We start from the raw sequence: 21,854 nt of genomic DNA, 5'->3' as shown, positions 1-21,854 counted from the left end.
AAAATAAAAGAATCACATTAGCTGTTTGCCAGTCTGTGGCACTATTCCCTTTTTTAATGATTTAAAAAATATATATATGTGTAATAGTGCCTTTATTACCTCTTACCTAACTGCTTTTAATCCATCCAGACCAGGGATTTTATCCTCTCTAAGTTTGATTAGTTTATCGATTATCTCCCCCTTTTCTGTCTTAAATGGCTTTATATATTTTTTCATCACTTCTTCTAATGTCATGTCCATCATCTTAGTCTCCCTGGTAAATACCAAGACAAAGTAATTATTAATATTTCTCCCATTTCGGTGTAATTACTTGTGAGTTTATCGTGTGTAATCCTTAGTGGCCCTATCTCTATCGTGATTTTTTTCTTTTGTTATTTATATGTCTGTAGAATACCTATTTATTTTTATATTCTTTGATAATTTAATTTCATAGTTTCTCTTTGCCTTCCTAATTTTTTTTAACTTCTTTCCTAACCTTTTCATATTCCCTTTTATCATCCTCTCCTCTGTAATCTCAATACTTAGTGTGTGCATTTTTTTTTTTCAATTTTGCCCTTAGTCTTTTATTCATCCATGGTGTTTTATTTCTGGCTAGTTTTTTCTTGCTTTTTAGTGGAATATATTTTTCCCGGACTCTATTGATCACCATTTTAAATGTTTGTCACTGCTCTTCTATTTCTTTATGTGTCAGTAAATATTTTCCAGTTTATTTTCCATATTTCCATTCTCATCCCCTTAAAATCAGCATTTTTCCAATGTATTACTTTGGTCTTTGTCTTCTTTATCTCCTTCTCAATCTTTATTTTAAAATTTATTATGTGATCGCTATTGCCTAGATGATCCCCTACACTTACTACTCTTATCTGTTCTGATTCATTCCCCATTATTAGATTTAGCAGTGCTCCCTCTCAAGTTAGGCATTTTACGTACTGTGTAAGAAAGGAGTCCTGTATGCATTGAAAAATTTCTCCCAATGGGGTCACTCTTGATTAGGCAACATGAGATGTCATCTTACAGTAACAAACAGGAAACACCTGGTGAGAAACCATTAATTTGCAGAACAATAATCACTATTAGACCAATAAAGTATTTGATCTCCAATTCCACTTTGTTTTGAAAGATCATTTATACTGGGGCTGGTTTCTGCATTCGGAGATGAATGGGATGGCATGCATGGTAGGTGAGGTCAAGTGGAGAATGCTTGCAGAGTCAGCTCATTGGCAACATGTATTCAGCAATGCTCATGTTGAGGCTGCTTGACATTTAATTAAATTGTTGACTATTAGACAGTGCCAGATTTATCCTCCTGACTGCAACTCAAGCGTAGCAGGTAAATCTTCAGTCTCAGACTCAATGACATCATCCTCCTCGGGGACTGCCTGATCTTCTTCTTCCATTTGCTGCATGGTGACTCTTCTTCAAACAATAAAATTGTGCAACATTCAGCCCACCACTATTGTTTTGGAGATGTTTACAGAAAATAGCATACACCAGACCTGTCCAGACAATGGAACTTTTGCTTCAGTACGTTCATGGTAATATTTATTTGTACCCTTGTGGAGACATGTGCCTCATTACATTTCCTTAGAGCTGCAAATTTGTGGGTTAGGACTCACACCATGAGCCACAGTTCAATAGAGTATCCCTGATCTCCCATGATTCACTCATTTAGGCTAAATCTTCTGTTAAATAATGGTGACGTTGCAGATTGGTGTAGGATGAATATGTCATGGCAGTTTTCAGGGTAATTGGCATTCACCGGCATAATGTGGTGCAATGGTCACATGCAATATCAAGTTGTTTGAATGAACCCATTTCTATTAGTATTGGTGATAATGCCCTCACCCATCTGTAGCTTTGTAACCTCCTTCAGCTCTACAACCCTCCGAGATCTCTGCACTCTTCCAATTCTGGCATCTTGTACATTCCCAATTTTCATCACTCCACCACTGGCGACTACGCCTTCAGCTGTCGAGGCCCCAAGGTCTGAATTCCCTCCCTAATCCTCTTCTCTCAATCTCTCTCTCCTCCTTTAAGACATCTCTTAAAACCTACCTCTTTGACCAAGCTTTTGGATACCTGTCCTAATATCTCATGTGGCTCAGTGTCATAGTTTATTTGATAGCAATCCAGTGATGCACCTTGGGACATTTTACTATGTTCATGGCGCTGAGAAATGCAAGTTGTTGTTGTAAAAGGAGCCCATATGGTCACGAGTTGCATCAATCGGACTCTACTGTCTTGAGAACCCAGCCTTCCTGGAAAAAGCACAGAGCACTCTCCTGCTGCCAACAAATATTGTTCAGAAAAGAAATGAAGTCATTGGCCTTGCCAAACAATGCATCAGTGACCTTTATGTATTGGTGTTTTGCATACTGATTAATCCTGCAGCTGTCACCAAAGGCAGTTTCAGAGGAGCCGGTTGCGCACATGTTCAAGTCATGACTTTAACAACATTAGAAATAACTGTTCCTGTCCTAGATGATGTTTTCAGGTCTGACTGTAGAAGAAGCCAAAATTCTAAGAGCACTTTTCTAGTGAGGCATCGACATTGAAAGCTTTGAGCGACAAGAGCCAAGTCGCATATCCGCAGCATAACTAAAAACGCCTATTTTCATCTCCGTAACTTTGTCCGTCTCCGCCACTGCCTCAGCTCATCTGCTGCTGAAATGCTCAGCCATTACTTTGTTACCTCTAGACCTGACTGTTCCAATGCACTCCTGGCTGGCCTTCCACATTCTACCCTACGTAAACTTGAGGTCATCCAAAACTCGGCAGCTCATGTCATAGGTCACAGCAAGTTCTGCTCACTCATCACTCTTGTGCGTGCTGATCTACATTGGCTCCCGATTAGGCAACGCCTCGATTTCAAAATTCTCATCCTCGTTTTCAAGTCCCTCCATAGCCCCACCCCTCCCTATCTCTGTAATCTGTTTTATCCCCACATCCTCCCGAAATATCTGCGCTCCTCAAATTCTGCCCTCTTGAGCATCCCTGATGAAAATCATTCAACCATTGGTGGCCGTGCCTTCTGTTGCCTCGGCCCCAAACTCTGGAACTCCCTCTCTTTGACCAAGCTCTTAGTTATCTTCCCTAATTTCTTCTTATGAGACTCGGTGTCAAATTTTTGACTTATCATCATAGGCACTTCCTCGAACAAGGATGACTTGCTTCCACATAAGTTCACAGATGCTTCAATGAAGGACCCGATATTCCAGTCCTGAATTCCAATTGAAGGATGGAAGATGCCTGTGCGTGGATTTTTTTTAACGTGTGGTGACTGTTGCACATTAGCCACCACACAGGCTTGACAGAGCTAGGCCTTTATCCAGTGGCAAGGGTTAACCAGGACGACTGGAGACCTGCTCTGCTGCACAGACCCAGTGCGCACCCATATCGCAGTGTGGGCTGGCCCGTGCTGCCTCTGGGCCCTCGGCTCTTCTGAGCCCCATACCCTCATTCTCCGCTCCTCCGCCACAAACACTCGCCGCTCCTCCGCCACAAACTCTTGCTGCACCTCCGCCACGATCTCTCGCCGCTCCTCCGCCACAAACTCTCACCGCACCTCCGCCACGCTCTCTCGCCGCACCTCCACCACAAACATTCACCGCACTTCCGCCACGATCACCCACCAAATCTCAGCCACGATCTCTCATCACTCATCCACCCCGATCACGCGTCGCAAGTTCGCTATGACCTTCCCGCTCCTCCGCTGTACCAGGGCCCCGTCGATGCTCCTGCCCACACTCCAAACGGCGACCTGGGTCCCGATGACGTCACCCAGTCGCCCACCTCAAAGCCGTCGCACATTTGTGTCGGCTCATGCTGGAAGCTGCAGTGGCTCGCTCCAGCTCTTATACTCCCGACCTGCGGTGATGTCCTCTCGCAGGTCTGTGAAGCACCTTTGGACATTTTACGATGTTAAAGATGCTATATAAATACAAGTTGTTGTTGTTGTTGTTGTATTTGTTTGGATCATTCACGTCCTCTTACTTACTATATGTAGTATCAGCATCAATGTCTTCCAAGTTAGGTACAGCACAACCAAAATGCAGAGTAAAGCTCTCTCTATTCTGCGCCATCAATGGGGCATAAATTCAGTACTGTTGCGCTGGATTTATGGACATAAAATGGGAACGAGGAGGACAAACTTGCCAGAATGATAGTCCATGACCGATTTGTGCATGTGTTGGGGCTGCCACTAATTCCATCAGAGCCTTTTGTTAGGCATTCCGTGTGCTTGCCTGAAATGAGCACAGGCCTGCTTTCAATTATGTAATGATGGTCCTGTGGCCATTTCCAGCAAATTTGTTTAAACTTGTCAGATCTTGCACTGTGTCCTTAACCTGCTAGTCCTGCCTCTTGATTAATATTGCAAGTGGTTGCTGACCCACATTCTCCCCACCACCCTGTTTGCGCCTCTCCCCTTCTCTGAACATACCTGCCTCCTGACATTTAATCCTTGGCGTATTAAAGATTTTCGTAGAAATCATTTCTGTAGATTGCACTTTAGAAACTATCTCAAAAATATTCAAATACAAGCTCTGGTATACCGGTATATCAACTGCTATCTTTGATATTCCTCATCAGTCATTTTTCCAAAAAACAGTTATTCCTGAGAACAGTGCCATTTAAAATGTTTTAGTCTCAAAGAAAAGTGTACTAACCTTAACAATGTACTACTGTGTCAAATTTTAATTTTATCAAGAACCACTTACAGATTTGATAGCCTTCAAATGATTTTAAATGGTTGTAGTACACTAACGTTCTGTTAGCCTGAACAAATACTGCATTGTTGGAGAAAGTAGATCAAGGAGACAGGAACAATAAAGACATAACCGAGTTCATTTAGGAAAGTTTTTGTGAATAGATAAATGTTTATCAGTATAACAAACTAATGATTTCTAACACAAAACACATGCACATTATCAATTAATTATTGATTATACTTTGCTTAACAGAAAGCTGAATTTTAATAAAAGCACATTTGACACAGAATTATACAAATGAATTTAAGAATACTCTTGTACTCACCTAAATGCAGTGATGACAGATTTCAGGTAATATTTTCCCAATATAGATGGCTCATACAGTTCTGAAAACTAACAGTTGAAGAGTGCATAAGAAAGTATGGAATTAAAGAGGGCCATTTGGCCATTTGCTAAGCCTTGTTCATTTTGTCCTATCACAGATTCAACCCAATGCATTCAATCTCTGTGAGAAGCAACCAACCATCCCAGGTAAATATCATCATTTTAAAGAAGAAAACCATGTTCATTTTTAATCTATCCTCTAATTAAAACAAGTTTGGTTATTTTTTTTAAATTCCAAATAATTTCAGATAAAGTTAAGAATATAATAAGAACATAAGAAATAGGAGCAGGAGTAGGCCATATGGCCCCTTAAGCCTGCACCGCCATTCAATAAGATCAAGGCTGAACTTCAACCTCAACTCCAATTTCCCGCCTTATCACCATATCCCTTGATTCCTTTATTGTCCAAAAATCTATCTCAGTCTTGAATATATTGGTCAACTGAGCATCTACAGCCCTCTGGAGTAGATAAGTTCAAAGGTTCACAACGCTCTGAATGAAGAATTTTCTCCTCATCTCAGTCGTAAATGGCCAACCCCTTATCCTGAGACTATGACCTTCAGTTCTAGACTCTCCAATCCGGGGAAACAGCCTCTCAACATCTACCCTGTCAAGCCCTCAAAGAATTTTTATATTTCAATAAGATCACCTCTCATTTTTCTAAACTCCAGAGAATATAGGCCCATTCTATTCAATAAAGAATCTCATTTAACATCATCCTTCTAAAATACCAAACCTCCCTTTAACATCCATCTAAATAGACAGAGTTTCTAGTTAACGTCACAACCAAAGAATGACATTTACAAAAATACAGAACGTCCTCAGTACTGCACTAGAGTGTCATTTCAGAAAATGGGGGTGACTTTCCATAGAGGCTCTCCTGCTCCTTCACCTTAATTTCAGTGGATGAGCATTAGAACATCCATGGAAATTCACCCCCTTTGTGTCCAAATCCAGGGGTGGAACTTGTATACATAGAAGTAAATGTGTGCAGGGGTTCTCCTGATTGTCCACTGTAACTTTAGTGGACAAGCCAAGGAAACCTCGTAAAAATGGCACAAATGTGTTTACACACAAAATCAGAGAATCATAGAATTGTTACAGCACGGAAGAAGACCATTCGGCCCATTGAGCCCATGCCGGCTCTTTGCAAAAGCATCTCACCTTCCCCCATAGGCCTGCAATTCTTTTCTTTCAGGTACTAATCCAATTCCCTTTTGAAAGCCATGATTGATTCTGACTCCACCATCCTTTCTGGCAGTGCATTCCAGATCCTAATCACTTGCTACATAAAAAAGTTTTTTCTCCTGTTGCCATGAATTCAGATCAATGTATTTATTTAACTGCATCAGTTTTTAGAATCATAGATTGGTTACAACACGGAAGAAGGCCATTCAGCCCATCGAGCCTGTGCTAGCTCTCTGCAAGAGCACCTCAGCTAGTTCTACTCCCCCCCCTTTCCCCGTGGCCCTGCGATTTTATTTCCTTTCTAGTACTTATCCATCTCCCTTTTGAAAGCAGTGATTGAGTCTGCCTCCACCACCCTTTCAGGCAGTGCCAACCAGATCCTAACTACTCGGTGTGTAAAAAGAAAAAAATTCTTATGTCACCTTTGGTTCTTTTGCCAATGATCTTAAATCTGTGTCCTCTGGTTCTTGACCCTTCGGCCAATGGGAACAGTTTCTCTTGATCTACTCTGTCCAGACCCCTCATGACTTTGAACACCTCGATCAAATCTTCTCTCAATCTTCTCTGCTCCAAAGAGAACAACCCCAGCTTCTCCAGTCTATCCACATAACCGACGTTCCTCATTCCTGGAATCATTCTCGTAAATCTTTTCTGCACCCTCTCCAAGGCCTTCACATCCTTCCTAAAGTGCAGTGCCCAGAATTGGACATAATAATCCAGTTGAGGCCAAACCAGTGTTTTATACAGGTTCATCATAATTTCCACGTTTTTGTACTCTATACCTCTATTTATGAAGCCCAGGATCCCGTAAGCTTTTTTAACCACTTTCTCAACCTGCCACCTTCAACGATTTGTGCACGAATACCCCAATGTTCATGTACCCCCTTTAGGATTGTACCCTTATATTTCCTCTCCTCATTCTTTCTGCCAACATTGCACTTTTCTGCGTTAAATTTCACCTGCCATGTGTCTGTCCATTCCACCAGCCTGTCTATGTCCTCTTGAAGTCTATCACTATTCTCCTCACTGTTCACTATACTTCCAAGTTTTGTGTCATCTGCAAATTTTGAAATTGTGCCCTGTACAACCACATCCAAGTCATTAATATATATCAAGAAAAGCAATGGTCCTAGAACCAACACCGCTGTATACCTTCATGTTTCCTTTTCTATCTTTACTAACATATGTCCACATTTCATATTACTTTCTTAAATTTATCCAAATTAAAATCCATCTTTGATTGCATATCCCATTCACTTAAATTGTTCATATTTTGGGATATTCTTAACATCTTTTATTCCAGCCCCCAACCACATATATTGATGCGATCATAAATGTTATACAACATTCAATCTCCTGCCCAATCCTGGAAAAGTGGGGCCCCAGTCAGCGTTGGGGCCTGAATACCCAAAGATCAGAGGCCAAAATTAGTTTTGGTGGGGTTCAAAGGAAGTATTGCTGGTGTTTCTGCCATCTTCAATGAGGAGGTGAACCAGAAATGTACTCCAAACAACCAAAATCCTACATGGGGCACCCCCTCCCTGATTCCACACCCTTCACACTCTTTCAAATTTTATAGGTTATCATTTCTGAGTGGAGAAGAAACGCTCCTTCCTTCAAACAGGTCACAATTCACACTTCCCTGGAAAGGTGCAGTGTAACTCAAACTTGGCTCCAGTAAGCATCAAACATTCATCTAGTGGGGGGGAGGGAGGTTGTATTGGGGGCATAGAAACATAGAAACATAGAAAATAGGTGCAGGAGCAGGCCATTCAGCCCTTCTAGCCTGCACCGCCATTCAATGAGTTCATGGCTGAACATGAAACTTCATTACCCCCTTCCTGATTTCTCGCCATACCCCTTGATTCCCCGAGTAGTAAGGACTTCATCTAACTCCCTTTTGAATATATTTAGTGAATTGGCCTCAACTACTTTCTGTGGTAGAGAATTCCACAGGTTCACCACTCTCTGGGTGAAGAAGTTTCTCCTCATCTCGGTCCTAAATGGCTTACCCCTTATCCTTAGACTGTGACCCTTGGTTCTGGACTTCCCCAACATTGGGAACATTCTTCCTGCATCCAACCTGTCCAAACCCGTCAGAATTTTAAACGTTTCTATGAGGTCCCCTCTCACTCTTCTGAACTCCAGTGAATACAAGCCCAGTTGATCCAGTCTTTCTTGATAGGTCAGTCCCACCATCCCAGGAATCAGTCTGGTGAATCTTCGCTGCACTCCCTCAATAGCAAGAACGTCCTTCCTCAAGTTAGGAGACCAAAACTGTACACAATACTCCAGGTGTGGCCTCACCAAGGTCCTATACAACTGTAGCAACACCTCCCTGCCCCTGTACTCAAATCCCCTCGCTATGAAGGCCAACATGCCATTTGCTTTCTTAACCGCCTGCTGTACCTGCATGCCAACCTTCAATGACTGATGTACCATGACACCCAGGTCTCGCTGCACCTTCCCCCTTCCTAATCTGTCACCATTCAGATAATAATCTGTCTCTCTTTTTTTACCACCAAAGTGGATAACCTCACATTTATCCACATTATACTTCATCTGCCACGCATTTGCCCACTCACCTAACCTATCCAAGTCACTCTGCAGCCTCATAGCATCCTCCTCGCAGCTCACACTGCCACCCAACTTAGTGTCATCCGCAAATTTGGAGGTACTACATTTAATCCCCTCGTCTAAATCATTAATGTACAATGTAAACAGCTGGGGCCCCAGCACAGAACCTTGCGGTACCCCACTAGTCACTGCCTGCCATTCTGAAAAGTACCCATTTACTCCTACTCTTTGCTTCCTGTCCTGTTCTCAATCCACGTCAGCACACTACCCCCAATCCCATGTGCTTTAACTTTGCACATTAATCTCCTGTGTGGGACCTTGTCGAAAGCCTTCTGAAAGTCCAAATATACCACATCAACTGGTTCTCCTTTGTCCACTTTACTGGAAACATCCTCAAAAAATTCCAGAAGATTTGTCAAGCATGATCTCCCTTTCACAAATCCATGCTGACTTGGACCTATCATGTCACCATTTTCCAAATGCGCTGCTATGACATCCTTAATAATTGATTCCATCATTTTACCCACTACTGAGGTCAGGCTGACCGGTCTATAATTCCCTGCTTTCTCTCTCCCTCCTTTTTTAAAAAGTGGGGTTACATTGGCTACCCTCCACTCGGTAGGAACTGATCCAGAGTCAATGGAATGTTGGAAAATGACTGTCAATGCATCCGCTATTTCCAAGGCCACCTCCTTAAGTACTCTGGGATGCAGTCCATCAGGCCCTGGGGATTTATCGGCCTTCAATCCCATCAATTTCCCCAACACAATTTCCCGACTAATAAAGATTTCCCTCAGTTCCTCCTCCTTACTAGACCCTCTGACCCCTTTTATATCCGGAAGGTTGTTTGTGTCCTCCTTAGTGAATACTGAACCAAAGTACTTGTTCAATTGGTCTGCCATTTCTTTGTTCCCCATTATGACTTCCCCTGATTCTGACTGCAGGGGACCTACGTTTGTCTTTACTAACCTTTTTCTCTTTACATACCTATAGAAACTTTTGCAATCTGCCTTAATGTTCCCTGCAAGCTTCTTCTCGTACTCCATTTTCCCTGCCCTAATCAAACCCTTTGTCCTCCTCTGCTGAGTTCTAAATTTCTCCCAGTCCCCAGGTTCGCTGCTATTTCTGGCCAATTTGTATGCCACTTCCTTGGCTTTAATACTATCCCTGATTTCCCTAGATAGCCACGGTTGAGCCACCTTCCCTTTTTTATTTTTATGCCAGACAGGAATGTACAATTGTTGTAATTCATCCAAGCGGTCTCTAAATGTCTGCCATTGCCCATCCACAGTCAACCCCTTAAGTATCATTCGCCAATCTATCTTAGCCAATTCACGCCTCATACCTTCAAAGTTACCCTTCTTTAAGTTCTGGACCATGGTCTCTGAATTAACTGTTTCATTCTCCATCCTAATGCAGAATTCCACCATATTATGGTCACTCTTCCCCAAGGGGCCTCGCACAATGAGATTGTTAATTAATCCTCTCTCATTACACAACACTCAGTCTAAGATGGCCTCCCCCCTAGTTGGTTCCTCGACATATTGGTCTAGAAAACCATCCCTTATGCACTCCAGGAAATCCTCCTCCACCGTATTGCTTCCAGCTTGGCTAGCCCAATCTATGTGCATATTAAAGTCACCATTATAACTGCTGCACCTTTATTGCATGCACTCCTAATTTCCTGTTTGATGCCCTCCCCAACATCACTACTACTGTTTGGAGGTCTGTACACAACTCCCACTAACGTTTTTTGCCCTTTAGTGTTCTGCAGCTCTACCCATATAGATTCCACATCATCCAAGCTAATGTCTTTCCTAACTATTGCATTAATCTCCTCTTTAACCAGCAATGCTACCCCACCTCCTTTTCCTTTTATTCTATCCTTCCTGAATGTTGAATACCCCTGGATGTTGAGTTCCCAGCCCTGATCATCCTGGAGCCACGTCTCCGTAATCCCAATCACATCATATTTGTTAACATCTATTTGCACACTTAATTCATGCACCTTATTGCGGATACTCCTTGCATTAAGACACAAAGCCTTCAGGCTTGCTTTTTTAACACCCTTTGTCCTTTTAGAATTTTGCTGTACAGTGGCCCTTTTTGTTCTTTGCCTTGGGTTTCTCTGCCCTCCACTTTTCCTCAATGTTTCTCTTTCCTACAGCAGTCATCTAATCTACGTGGGTGCAGGGGGTGGGGAGGGGTAATATTGCATCACTGAGTTATCGGGCAAGGCAGCCTGAGAATTTCAGTAGCATGTTCTAGCAAGGTCTTCGAATCTCTCAATGGTGGGTTAGACAGATTCAAAAAAAGTGAGTGGCCGTCTTCAAAGGAAATTCAATAAGATATTGAGTGCTAAAAGTTTCATTTGAAATTAACAGTTTGCAATATAAAGATACTCCATTTACTACACCTTTGGGAAACAGTAGACTAATCTACACAGAGCCACCGGCAGCCAGGTGTGGAACCCACTGGAGACTCAAATATTAGCCCAGAAGTTGTGCTCCTGATGATGGCATATGCTAAGCATACGCCATTGTAAGCCTTCTGAAAGTCCCGCAAGTCCGGGGTTTCCACAGGCACTGCGTGTAGTGTATGGAGAGTCAGACTGAACACTGTGAGCTCAAAGTAATGTGTGACCTTAATCTTTTATTGCAGGTCTCCAGAGTGCCTCTCCCACCTGTGAAGCACTCTTAAATACCTGTGCTCCCAAGGGATTATGAGATCCCTTGGGACTCCGGGGAATGAGCCCTCTGGTGGCTGTACAGAGTATATACAAGTCCAGATACATAACAACATTCCCTCCTAAAGTCAACAGTGTAACTATTTACAATGTGAGTCGATCTGGGGCCCTTCTTGCCCTGGTTGATCGTCTCGGTGTGAAGGCTGGTGTTGTCGAGTCATTTGTTGGGCCCTCGCTGGGCTGCTATGGAGCTGGCCTTGCTAGGCTGCCTGGTGTGTTGGGCCCTGCCGGGCTGCTGTGGATGATGGGTTCTGCTTCGTGGTCAACCGTGGTGTCGGTTGCCACTGGTGTGTGTGTTGGGAGATCAAAAAAGGTAGGGTCCAAGGTGGGTTGCTCAGGGTAGTCCGTGAATCTGAATTTGATTTGGTCCAAGTGTTTCCGGTGAATGAGTCCATTTGAAAGTTTGACCCGAAACACTCTGCTCCCCTCTGGCCACGAAAGTGCCGGGAATCCACTTGGGACCTTGCCCATAATTTAATACAGATACAGGATGTAAGAGAAAAGTTTGGCATTAGGGGTACCAGCAGGACAAGGGTTAAAGTGCTGGTTCCTGCACCGACCCATAAGGAGGTAAAAGGCCTCTCTTCGGCCTTGGACATTCCAGTACCAAGGCTCCAGAAGTTATTAATTCAATATGTACCAGGACATTAGATAATATTCTGACAGGATACGATGTGAGAATCGAAACAGACATTGATAAGACCTTGCAAAGAGGCTCGAGGCAGACTCACGGGCACCAAGGAGAATCAGCAAATTTTAACCTGATGAAGTCATCCGAGATACGGCCCAAGGTGGTCACGAGATCTTGGCCTGTTAATCCGAAATAGCACTGATAAGGTAGTCCAATTAGAGAAATAGTACTGATAAGGTAGTCCAACTAGAGATCTAGGGAGGTCTTACCAGGGAACGGAGAGGTTTTTGAAATGTATAAAATTTATATGATTGTGCTGTTCGGGGAGCATCTCCACTCACAGGCGGCTGTAATGAGAGGTGTTCCCGGACGTTCGTAAATAAAGATCATTATACATTGCCATCCGTCTCTGTCTGCTAACTCCAGGGGCTGTTACGCTGGTTGGGGCAAGCGTCGATCCTTTATATCAGAGGGTCCACTCGTGGGAAGAGAAGCCTTCCCAATTCCCCCTACATTTGGCGCTCGCAGCAGGGTACAAGAACTTCCCGAATGGAACAATGATCCAGCTGTTGGGGTGAGTATGTTTAATTTACCACCTTCAAGTTAGAGTTGTGGCATTGTAAACCAGGAGGGAAGGACATCTGTACAAAGAACCATCTGTAGCAGGTCCAGGAGGGACGGAGACAGAGGACAGGGATGATCTAGGGGTGGAAGGGGGTCAAAAGGTGCATCCTAAAATGCGCGCTTGTAGGTAGCACAGCAGTGCGAGGGTACGACGCAAGGGAAGATATAGTTGAAGGTCTATTGACCCGAAGCGGTACGAGCGCACGGTGCAGGAACGAGAGATTGAGGACATAGAGGACATAGAGACGACGTCCCCGCAGTGACGGGATATGTTGACCCAAAGCGTGGCAGTACGAGTGTACGGCGCCAAATGAAGACATATAGATATAAATAACGTCCTGCATACCTAACACGAATTAAAGGGAGTGCCCAAGACCCTCATAGCTCCGAAGAAGATGGGTAACTCGACAAGTAAAAGGACAAATGAGGCTGGTGAGGGAACGGGGACCCAGGCCATTAAACAAGGGAAGAAGGGAGAGTGTAGCCGGGGACCCGAGGGGTCTCTATTAGAGTTACCAAGTAACAAATACGCAACCTTAATGGAAGGAATGAAACGGAAAGGGTGGCAGCCCACGGATGCCCCTGATAGGCAGAAAAAATGGTGGGATAGTCAGACCAAAAATAAGGTTAGAATGGCTCAGGCAATTATCCTCATCTGCTACCGAGAACTAGTATTGGAAATAGATACCCGTGGAGAGTTGATTCAGAGATTAAACACGAAAATAGCAACCTTAGAAAGGGCTGTAAAGGAGAACGGTAAACCCCTACAGTGTGCATCAGCAACACCCGACCTAAAGTCAGCCCCGATAACCGCCCCAATGTATCCTTTCCTGGAGAAAATACCGGTAGGAGAGCCTCAGGATGATGGAATACAGAGAGAGCCTCCGGCATATAATGAATATGTACAGGCAGCTCCCGTACGCACGACTACCACCCCTGCACACGGGCAGCAACCCGCTCACGGCACTATACAAGAAGTTCCCCTCACCCCGCATGAGAGACAGACACTACTAAAGGATCTACCCACACCCAAACCCAATAGCAGAAATACAGAGTTCTGGCAAAAGGTTGAGGAAATGTTCGATGCACATAACTTAATTTTAGGTGACATAAACAGTTTGGTAAAGGCCAAAACCAGTCATGTAAATTGGCAGAGGGCTACCCTAGGCGTGCAACGTGGCGACTGGATGACGATAGGGAACCAGACCAAGCCACAGCGGTTACTAGACCTAAAACACGGGATGGATGGATGTTGGAGACCTATAAGAACTAACTGGAGCAGAATATTAAAGATAACCCAAAAGCCAAACGAAACTGTAGGAGAGTATGGGGAGTGGAAATGGCTCGAGTACAAGGACCACTCCGGTGCTAATGACCCCGAGAAAGATGACGAGGCATTCTTAGAAATGTTTAAGGATGGGCTGGGGGAGGTGCATCAAAAAATAATTAAACTGGGATTCAAGATAGGGAATGACTATGATGGGATCTTAGAGTGGGCACAGAATGTAGAGGAGCTAAAGGCCGAGCAGAAAGAGAAAGTGTCTAAGATGGTGGTGGCAGCACTAGCAACAGAAGGAAAGGAAGGGGATGGGGACCTCCGCGCCGCCCCCTTGACATGTTACACATGCCATCAGGATGGACATTTTAGCAGAGAATGCCCGCAAAAGGAGGTCAGGAAAGGGACGTATAGACCCAGGTGCCATAATTGCAATAAACTGGGACACATAGCAAGAAGATGCTGGGCACCGGGAAGGGGAGAGACAGGAAAGGGTCCCCAGCAAACTGGGAAGCAAACCCTCCAAACCGGGAAACAGCTAAGGATGCCCATTACCCGTGAGGAACTGGTGGAGATCCTCCAGCAAAAAACATTGCCCCCGCCGGAGCCAACCTCTAATGAAGAGCTCCTCAACTTACTCAAACTGGCCAGTGGTGGCCGTTAGGGGTTACCGGCCCCCAAATGAAGGTTGGGACGGCCAACGTTAGATCCCCATATGTTTATTAGTGCAGTGTTAGGGGGCCGGCAGTGCAACATGTTAGTAGACACGGGAGCGTCGGTGTCCATAACCAACCTAGACCTCCCCCTTACCCAGACCACGGTCAATATCCAAGGGATGGGGGGGATTTTAAAAAGCAACATTGAGTGAAGTAGTACCTCTAGAGATACAGGGCATAATGATACCCACCCAATTCTGGGGAAATAATACCCAGGTGGGGGATGCCACTGCAGTTGGACTCAGATCAAGGTACGCATTTTACGGGGAAAATCATGAAACAAGCCTGTGCCCTGCTGGGGATTAAACAAAAATTCCACATCCCGTACCATCCGGAATCTTCCGGATTGCTACAGCAAATGAATAGGAGCCTAAAAACCGCATTAGCCAAAGCAATCGAGGAGACCGGGAAGGGGTGGGTGGAGTTACTCCAACAAATCCTAATGAAATTAAGAGCTACCCCGAGCCGAACTACCGGACTGACCCCCTTTGAGCTAATGACAGGAAGAGCCATGAGATTGCCAGAAGTATTAGTATCTGGGAGTGAGGACGTAGGACCCTACAAAGACAAGATACGGAGGCTCGTCATGGAGTTATGTAAACAGCTACATGGATTACGAGCGCAAGCTAGGGACCAACAGAGCGTTAAAGATTTAGAAAGGGATACGAAGGAACAAAGGGTTCAGGTACCCCCCACAGGGAGCCAGGTCATGGTGAGGTTAAATCCCGAAAGACCCGGATTCTCACCAAAATGGACCGGACCCCACCAAGAGATCATGATCAGCGATACATGCGCTTGCATAGATATGGGGGGTAGTGGTAGATGGAAGCACTGGACCCAGTTGAAACGATTTGGATCTTAACCAACCGGTGGACACCAGAAACGTTGTGTTTTACAGAATCCTATTCCTCCTTGGAGCCGGGACGTCCTCCGACGAAGGAAGCCACAGACCTCAAGGCCTATACTCTGAAACCTCTAACTGTGATTCCGATTCAAGAGCCTTAGTGGTGGTAGCCGGTACAACAGTAGATTTAAATTGTAGCATTGGACTAACGGGCATAACTCAACTCAATACGGATCTGAATCGACATTGGGAGTGGACCAATAATAAGGGCCTAACAGTAGTAGTAAACGAGACCGCAGTGTGCTTCGCGCTAGAGAAGAAACAGGGAAGTTGCACTTATAGGGAGGGGGCACAAATAAGGTGCACACCTGTCTTTGCCCAATTCTCAGGGAGGCCTCAGCCAGGGGATAGCAGGTGGAGAATACGCCCGGCCTCCCCGTGCATGGGGACGGATCAGTGGTGTTGGGACGTTCGGGTCCAGAATAGATCCACCACCGCTGCTCCGACAACCACTCTGGGAACAACAACTCTTTATAGTATCACCACACATCCCCCTCCCACATGCCAGTCCATAAAGACGGGAACCACAGGGGGACTAGTAATAAAGGAATCTAAGAAGAGGATACATTTTGGGGTGCGGCAACGGCTACTTACGGTGGTCCTAAAACTCATGGATATCATCCTTCCTAGCTTCTGTGGGAATGAGACTATAAGTCTGTACCAAAATCTGACTCAGCGAATCCTTGAAGGCCCGGAATCCACAACCATGAGATTCAATATCAGAAAGGGGATAGAACGAGGTCGAACAAAAAGGGATATGCTGGAAATGCTGGGCATGGGTTACGCTGCAGGCCTTGCAACAGTGAATACCATAGACCTGTATGCAATAGACGACCGGGTCAATACCTTGATGCAAATCTTAAGGGGTTTATTGGGAAGGGACATAAATAACCAAACCCTACAAGTGCGGTTGGGAGATGGCGCGGAAGGGGAACTGTTACAAGTGGCCCATACATTACAGAAGCATGCCAAGATAATAAATTTGATCCACGCAATGGGGAACGACATAAGTAAACGATTACAAGCTGAGATAGTTTGCTCCGGGTATGGGGCCTGGATATTAAGTGAAGTACAACATAACTTGGAGCAACTCCAGAATGGGGACATACCAGATTGGATCCCGAACAGCATACTTAACAATTGGACTCAAGATAAAAAAATGAATAACACGTGCGAGGTACGAAGGAATACTCACGCATGGGTGCCAAAATTCAGATGTATTACTGGGTGGGTGAATATGATCGGATTTGTGCTGTCCATACCACAGTATGATGTAACAAAGGGAGACCCCTTATACCAGATCGATAATATCGGTGAAGTGAGAAACCAAACTCGCTTGTATTACCTTCAGCCTGCCAGACAGGTGATTAAAATTAACAATAGTACCAAAGGCATTGACATAACTGACTGCTATAAAAATAACCAAGTGGTTTTATGTCGAGGTACGCCACGAATGACGAATGATGATTGTGGATTCCACCAGATAAACGGATGTATGCTGAGTATCACTCCTCTTGAACACGATCTTGAGACCATCGCTGTCCCGCAAGGAAATGGAGAGTGATGCGTGAGCACAGGGGCAGCCAACCTGATGATTAAGACCAGAGGAGGAGTCACCCCTTGTGTCCTCATTAGCCCTAACTTCTGTTTCAGACCCAAGGGAGAAATAGACATAAACGGATATCACATACATCCCGAGACAATGGAAATCATCCATGGAACAGTCACGGATACCCTCCGAGAGGGGTACATGGAGGCGGTATGGGAACCGCAAGACAAACATATACCGGAATTAAATGAGGAACAATTACGTTTGGTGCAAGGAATCCAGAATCAGAGACGACGTATGTCCGGCTGATGGAAGAAATAGACAACCTACAGAGAGACACGAATGCAATGCTGGCTGATCAGCTCTGGTACTCAAAGCTGTGGGACATTGGACTTAATATTCAAATTCACCCATGGATAAGAATAATATCACATGTACTTGTAGTAATACAGGGCCTTGTTCTGATGGTCATGATGGGATTAACATGTGCACGAATTAAACAGGCCAAACGACATGGTTGAGCATGCGCTATGATTAAGACCATAAGGGATGAAAATTTAAGCAGTCCGACAGGAAGGACTTACCTTATATAACTCTGCGGGAAAGGTCTCAGGAGGTCCCGAAGCTTGGGAGATGGGCACCCAGGTGAACGGACCTATCTGGCGTATAGCCAAGGGCCAAAAAGGGGGGAAATGTAAGAGAAAAATTTGGCATTAGGGGTACCAGCAGGACAAGTGTTAAAGTGCTGGTTCCTGCACCGACCCATAAGGAGGTAAAAGGCCTTGTACATTCCAGTACCAAGGTTCCAGAAGTTATTAATTCAATATGTACCAGGATATTAGATAATATTCCGACAGGATACAATGTGAGAACCGAAACAGACATTGATAAGACCTTGCTCGAGGCACACTCACGGGCACCAAGGAGAATCAGCAAATTCTAACCTGATGAAGTCATCCGAGATACGGCCCAAGGTGGTCACGAGATCTTGGTCTGTCAATCCGAAATAGCACTGATAAGGTAGTCCAATTAGAAAAGTAGTACTGATAAGATAGTCCAATTAGAGATCTCAGGAGGTCTTACCAGGGAATGGAGGGGTTTTTGAAATGTATAAAAGTTGTATGATTGTGCTGTTCGGGGAGCATCTCCACTCACAGGCGGCTGTGATGAGAGGTGTTCCCGAACATTCGTAAATAAAGATCATTATACCTTGCCATCCGGTCTCTGTCTGCTAACTTTGAGGGCTGCTATGTGGATTGGGGCGAGCGTCGACCCTTTATATCAGAGGGTACACTCGTGGGAAGAGAAGCCTTCCCAATTCCCCCTACACAGGATCATTGACTTCAATCTCGCGTGACACATTTGCGCTATCATGGTATGCACTTTGTTGAAGCCGCCTGCTCTCTCCCTGTTCATGTAGATCAGGGTGAACTAACGAGAGCCTTGTCTTAAGGGCTCTTTTCATGAGCAGTTCAGCAGGTGGGATCCCAGTGAGTGAGTGTGGTCTCGTGCGGTAGCTAACCAGGACTCGGGATAGGCGAGTCTGTAGTGAGCCTTCAGTTACCCTCTTCAAGCCTTGCTTGATGGTTTGCACTGCTCTCTCTGCCTGACCTTTGGACACTGGTTTAAACGAGGCATGTGTGACATTTTTGATCCCGTTACGGGTCGTAAATTCTTTGAACTCAGCACTGGTAAAACATGGCCCGTTGTCGCTCACCAGGACATCAGGTAAGCCATGTGTGGCAAACATGGCCCGCAGGCTTTCAGTGGTGGCAGCGGACGTGCTTGCCGACATTATCTCACATTCAATCTGCTTGGAGTACGCGTCTACAACCACAAGGAACATTTTACCCAAGAACAGGCCTGCATAGTTGACGTGTACCCTAGACCACGGTTTGGAGGGCCAAGACCATAAACTTAGCGGCGCCTCCCTGGGTACATTGCTTAACTGCGAGCATGTATTACGTCTGTGAACGCAGGACTCTAAGTTCGCATTGATGCCGGACCACCACACATGGGATCTGGCTATCGCTTTCATCATTACGATACCTGGGTGGGTACTGTGGAGGTCATTGATGAAGGTGTCTCTGCCCTTCTTGGGGACCACTACTTGATTGCCCCACAGAAGGCAGTCTGCCTGTATAGACATTCCATCTTTGCGCCGCTGGAATGGCTTTATCTCTTCCTGCATTTCCACTGGGACACTGGACCAGCTCCCGTGAAGCACACAGCTTTTGACTAGAGATAATAAGGGGTCCTGGCTTGTCCAGGTTTTGATCTGCCGGGCAGTGATGGGTGATTGCTCACTCTCAAATGCTTCCATAACCATGGCTAGATCTGGGGGCTGCGCCATTTCCACCCCCGTGGTGGGCAACGGCAGCCTACTGAGAGCATCTGTGCCTGGCCTGTGGCGGATGGCGTAGTTGTATGCGGACAACGTGAGCGCCCATCTCTGGATGCGGGCCGATGCGTTGGTATTCATCTCTTTGCTCTCAGTAAACAAGGATATAAGTAGCTTATGGTCAGTTTCTAATTCAAATTTTAGCCCAAATAGGTATTGATGCATTTTCTTTACCCCATAGACATATGCTAACGCTTCTTTTTCAATCATGCTGTAGGCTCTCTCGGCCTTAGACAGACTCCTGGATGCATAAGCAACCAGTTGCAGTTTCCCGAAATCATTGGTTTGTTGCAATACACACCCGATGCCATATGACGACGTATTACATGCTAATACCAAACGCTTACATGGATCATACAACACAAGCAATTTGTTTGAGCATAACAATTTTCTCGCTTTTACAAAAGCATTTTCTTGGCTTTTGCCCCAAACCCACTCGCCCCTTTTTCGTAGTAAGACATGTCGTGGTTCTAGCAGGGTGCTGAGACCCGGTTAGAAGTTACCAAAGTAATTCAAGAGTCCCAGGGACGACCGCAGCTCCATCTCGTTCTGTGGCCTCGGTGCGTTATCGATTGCCTCCGTCTTCGCGTTAATGGGCCTGATGCCATCCGCCGCAATCCTCCTTCCAAGAATTCCACTTCAGGCGCCAGGAAAACACACTTCGAGCGTTTTAACCTGAGCCCCACGCAGTTGAGCCAACTAAGAACCTCCTCCAGGTTCTGCAGATGCTCGGCTGTGTCCCGACCTGTGACCAAGATGTCGTCCTGGAAGACCACGGTGTGCGGGACCGACTTCAGTAAACGTTCTATGTTTCTCTGGAATATCGCCACCACTGATCGGATTCCAAACGGGCATCTGTTATAAACAAAAAGACCTTTGTGCGTGTTGATGCAGGTGAGAGCCTTCGATGATTCCTCCAGTTACTGCGTCATGTAGGCTGAGGTCAGATCCAGCTTCGTGAACGTCTTTCCTCCCACCAGCGTTGCAAAGAGGTCATCGGCTGTTGGAAGTGGGTATTGGCCCTGCAGGGAGAAACGATTGATAGTCAATTTGTAATCACCACAGATTCTGACGGTACCGTCTCCTTGAGGACTGGGACAATAGGACTGGCCCACTCGCTGAACTCGATCGGTGAGATGATGCCCTCTCTTTGTAGCCGGTTGAGCTCGATTTCTATCCTTTTTCTCATCATGTACGGTACTGCTATCGCCTTGTGATGGGTGTGTCGCGCCCCCGGAATTAGGTAGATCTGCACTTTTGCTCCTTGGAATTTCCCGATGCCTGGTTCGAACAGTGAAGGAAATTTGTTTAAGACTTGTGCACACGAAGTGTCGTCAGTGGGCGATAGCGCTCCGATGTCGTCCCAGTTCCAGAGTATCTTTTTCAGCCAACTCATGCCGAGCAGTGTGGGACCATCGCCTGGTACCACCCAGAGTGGTAGCTTGTGCACCGCTCCATCATAGGAGACCTTGACGGTAGCACTGCCGATTACAGGAATCAGTTATTTCATGTAAGTTCTTAGTTTCGTGCGAATTGGAGTTAAGACTGGCGTTGAGGCCTTGTACAACCACAACCATGGTCTTTTTGCCCATGATGGACTGGCTCGCACCCGTGTCCAGCTCCATTGACACTGGGAGTCCATTTAGTTCAACCTTCAGCATTATCGGGGAACAATTCGTGGTAAATGTGTGCACCCCATGTACCTCTGCCTCCTTTATCAGAGGTTCTGTTTCGTCGTGTACCTCCATGGATCTGTCCTCCTCTGCAATGTGGTGGTTTGCAGGTTTAGCAGGCCTTGCAGCTCATCTGCACACTCGTTGGAGGTGTCCCATTGTTCCACAGCCTTTGCAAATGTACCCTTTGAATCGGCATGAATGGAAACGATGATCACCTCTGCAGCGCCAACAAGGTGTTAATGGCCTTGCATTCATCACCCTTGATGATGGACTTTGAGACATCTGCGGACGTGTAGCTGCAGGTATGTGTGACTTGCCCTATCTGTTACGATTTGAGAACAACATCACTTTGTTCACAGTACTTGTAGCAGCACTTGTGTGCTGAGAGATTTGCTTAGTATTGTCACTAGTGGCAATGAATGCCTGGGCTATCGCTGTGGCCTTACTCAAGGTTGGGGTCTCTACAGTCAAAA

The 21,854-nt window shown here is 45.4% G+C and overlaps 1 protein-coding gene across 5 annotated transcripts in view; it reads right to left on the bottom strand.

The window, feature by feature from the left end:
* Window positions 1-21,854, bottom strand: part of LOC139276107 (suppressor of tumorigenicity 14 protein homolog) — a 141,587-nt gene that overhangs the window by 100,320 nt on the left and 19,413 nt on the right. For all 5 annotated transcript variants that reach the window (XM_070893608.1, XM_070893610.1, XM_070893613.1 and 2 more), the window contains exon 4: window positions 5,035-5,102. In XM_070893608.1, the coding sequence (XP_070749709.1) occupies window positions 5,035-5,102 (68 nt within the window). The remainder of the gene's footprint in view (window positions 1-5,034; window positions 5,103-21,854) is intronic.

The sequence above is a fragment of the Pristiophorus japonicus genome, chromosome 11 (assembly GCF_044704955.1).
Source record: "Pristiophorus japonicus isolate sPriJap1 chromosome 11, sPriJap1.hap1, whole genome shotgun sequence".
Classification (NCBI taxonomy): Eukaryota; Metazoa; Chordata; class Chondrichthyes; family Pristiophoridae; genus Pristiophorus; species Pristiophorus japonicus.
The sequence above is the reverse complement of the archived record's forward strand: the minus strand, read 5'-3'. Positions and strand labels throughout refer to the sequence as shown.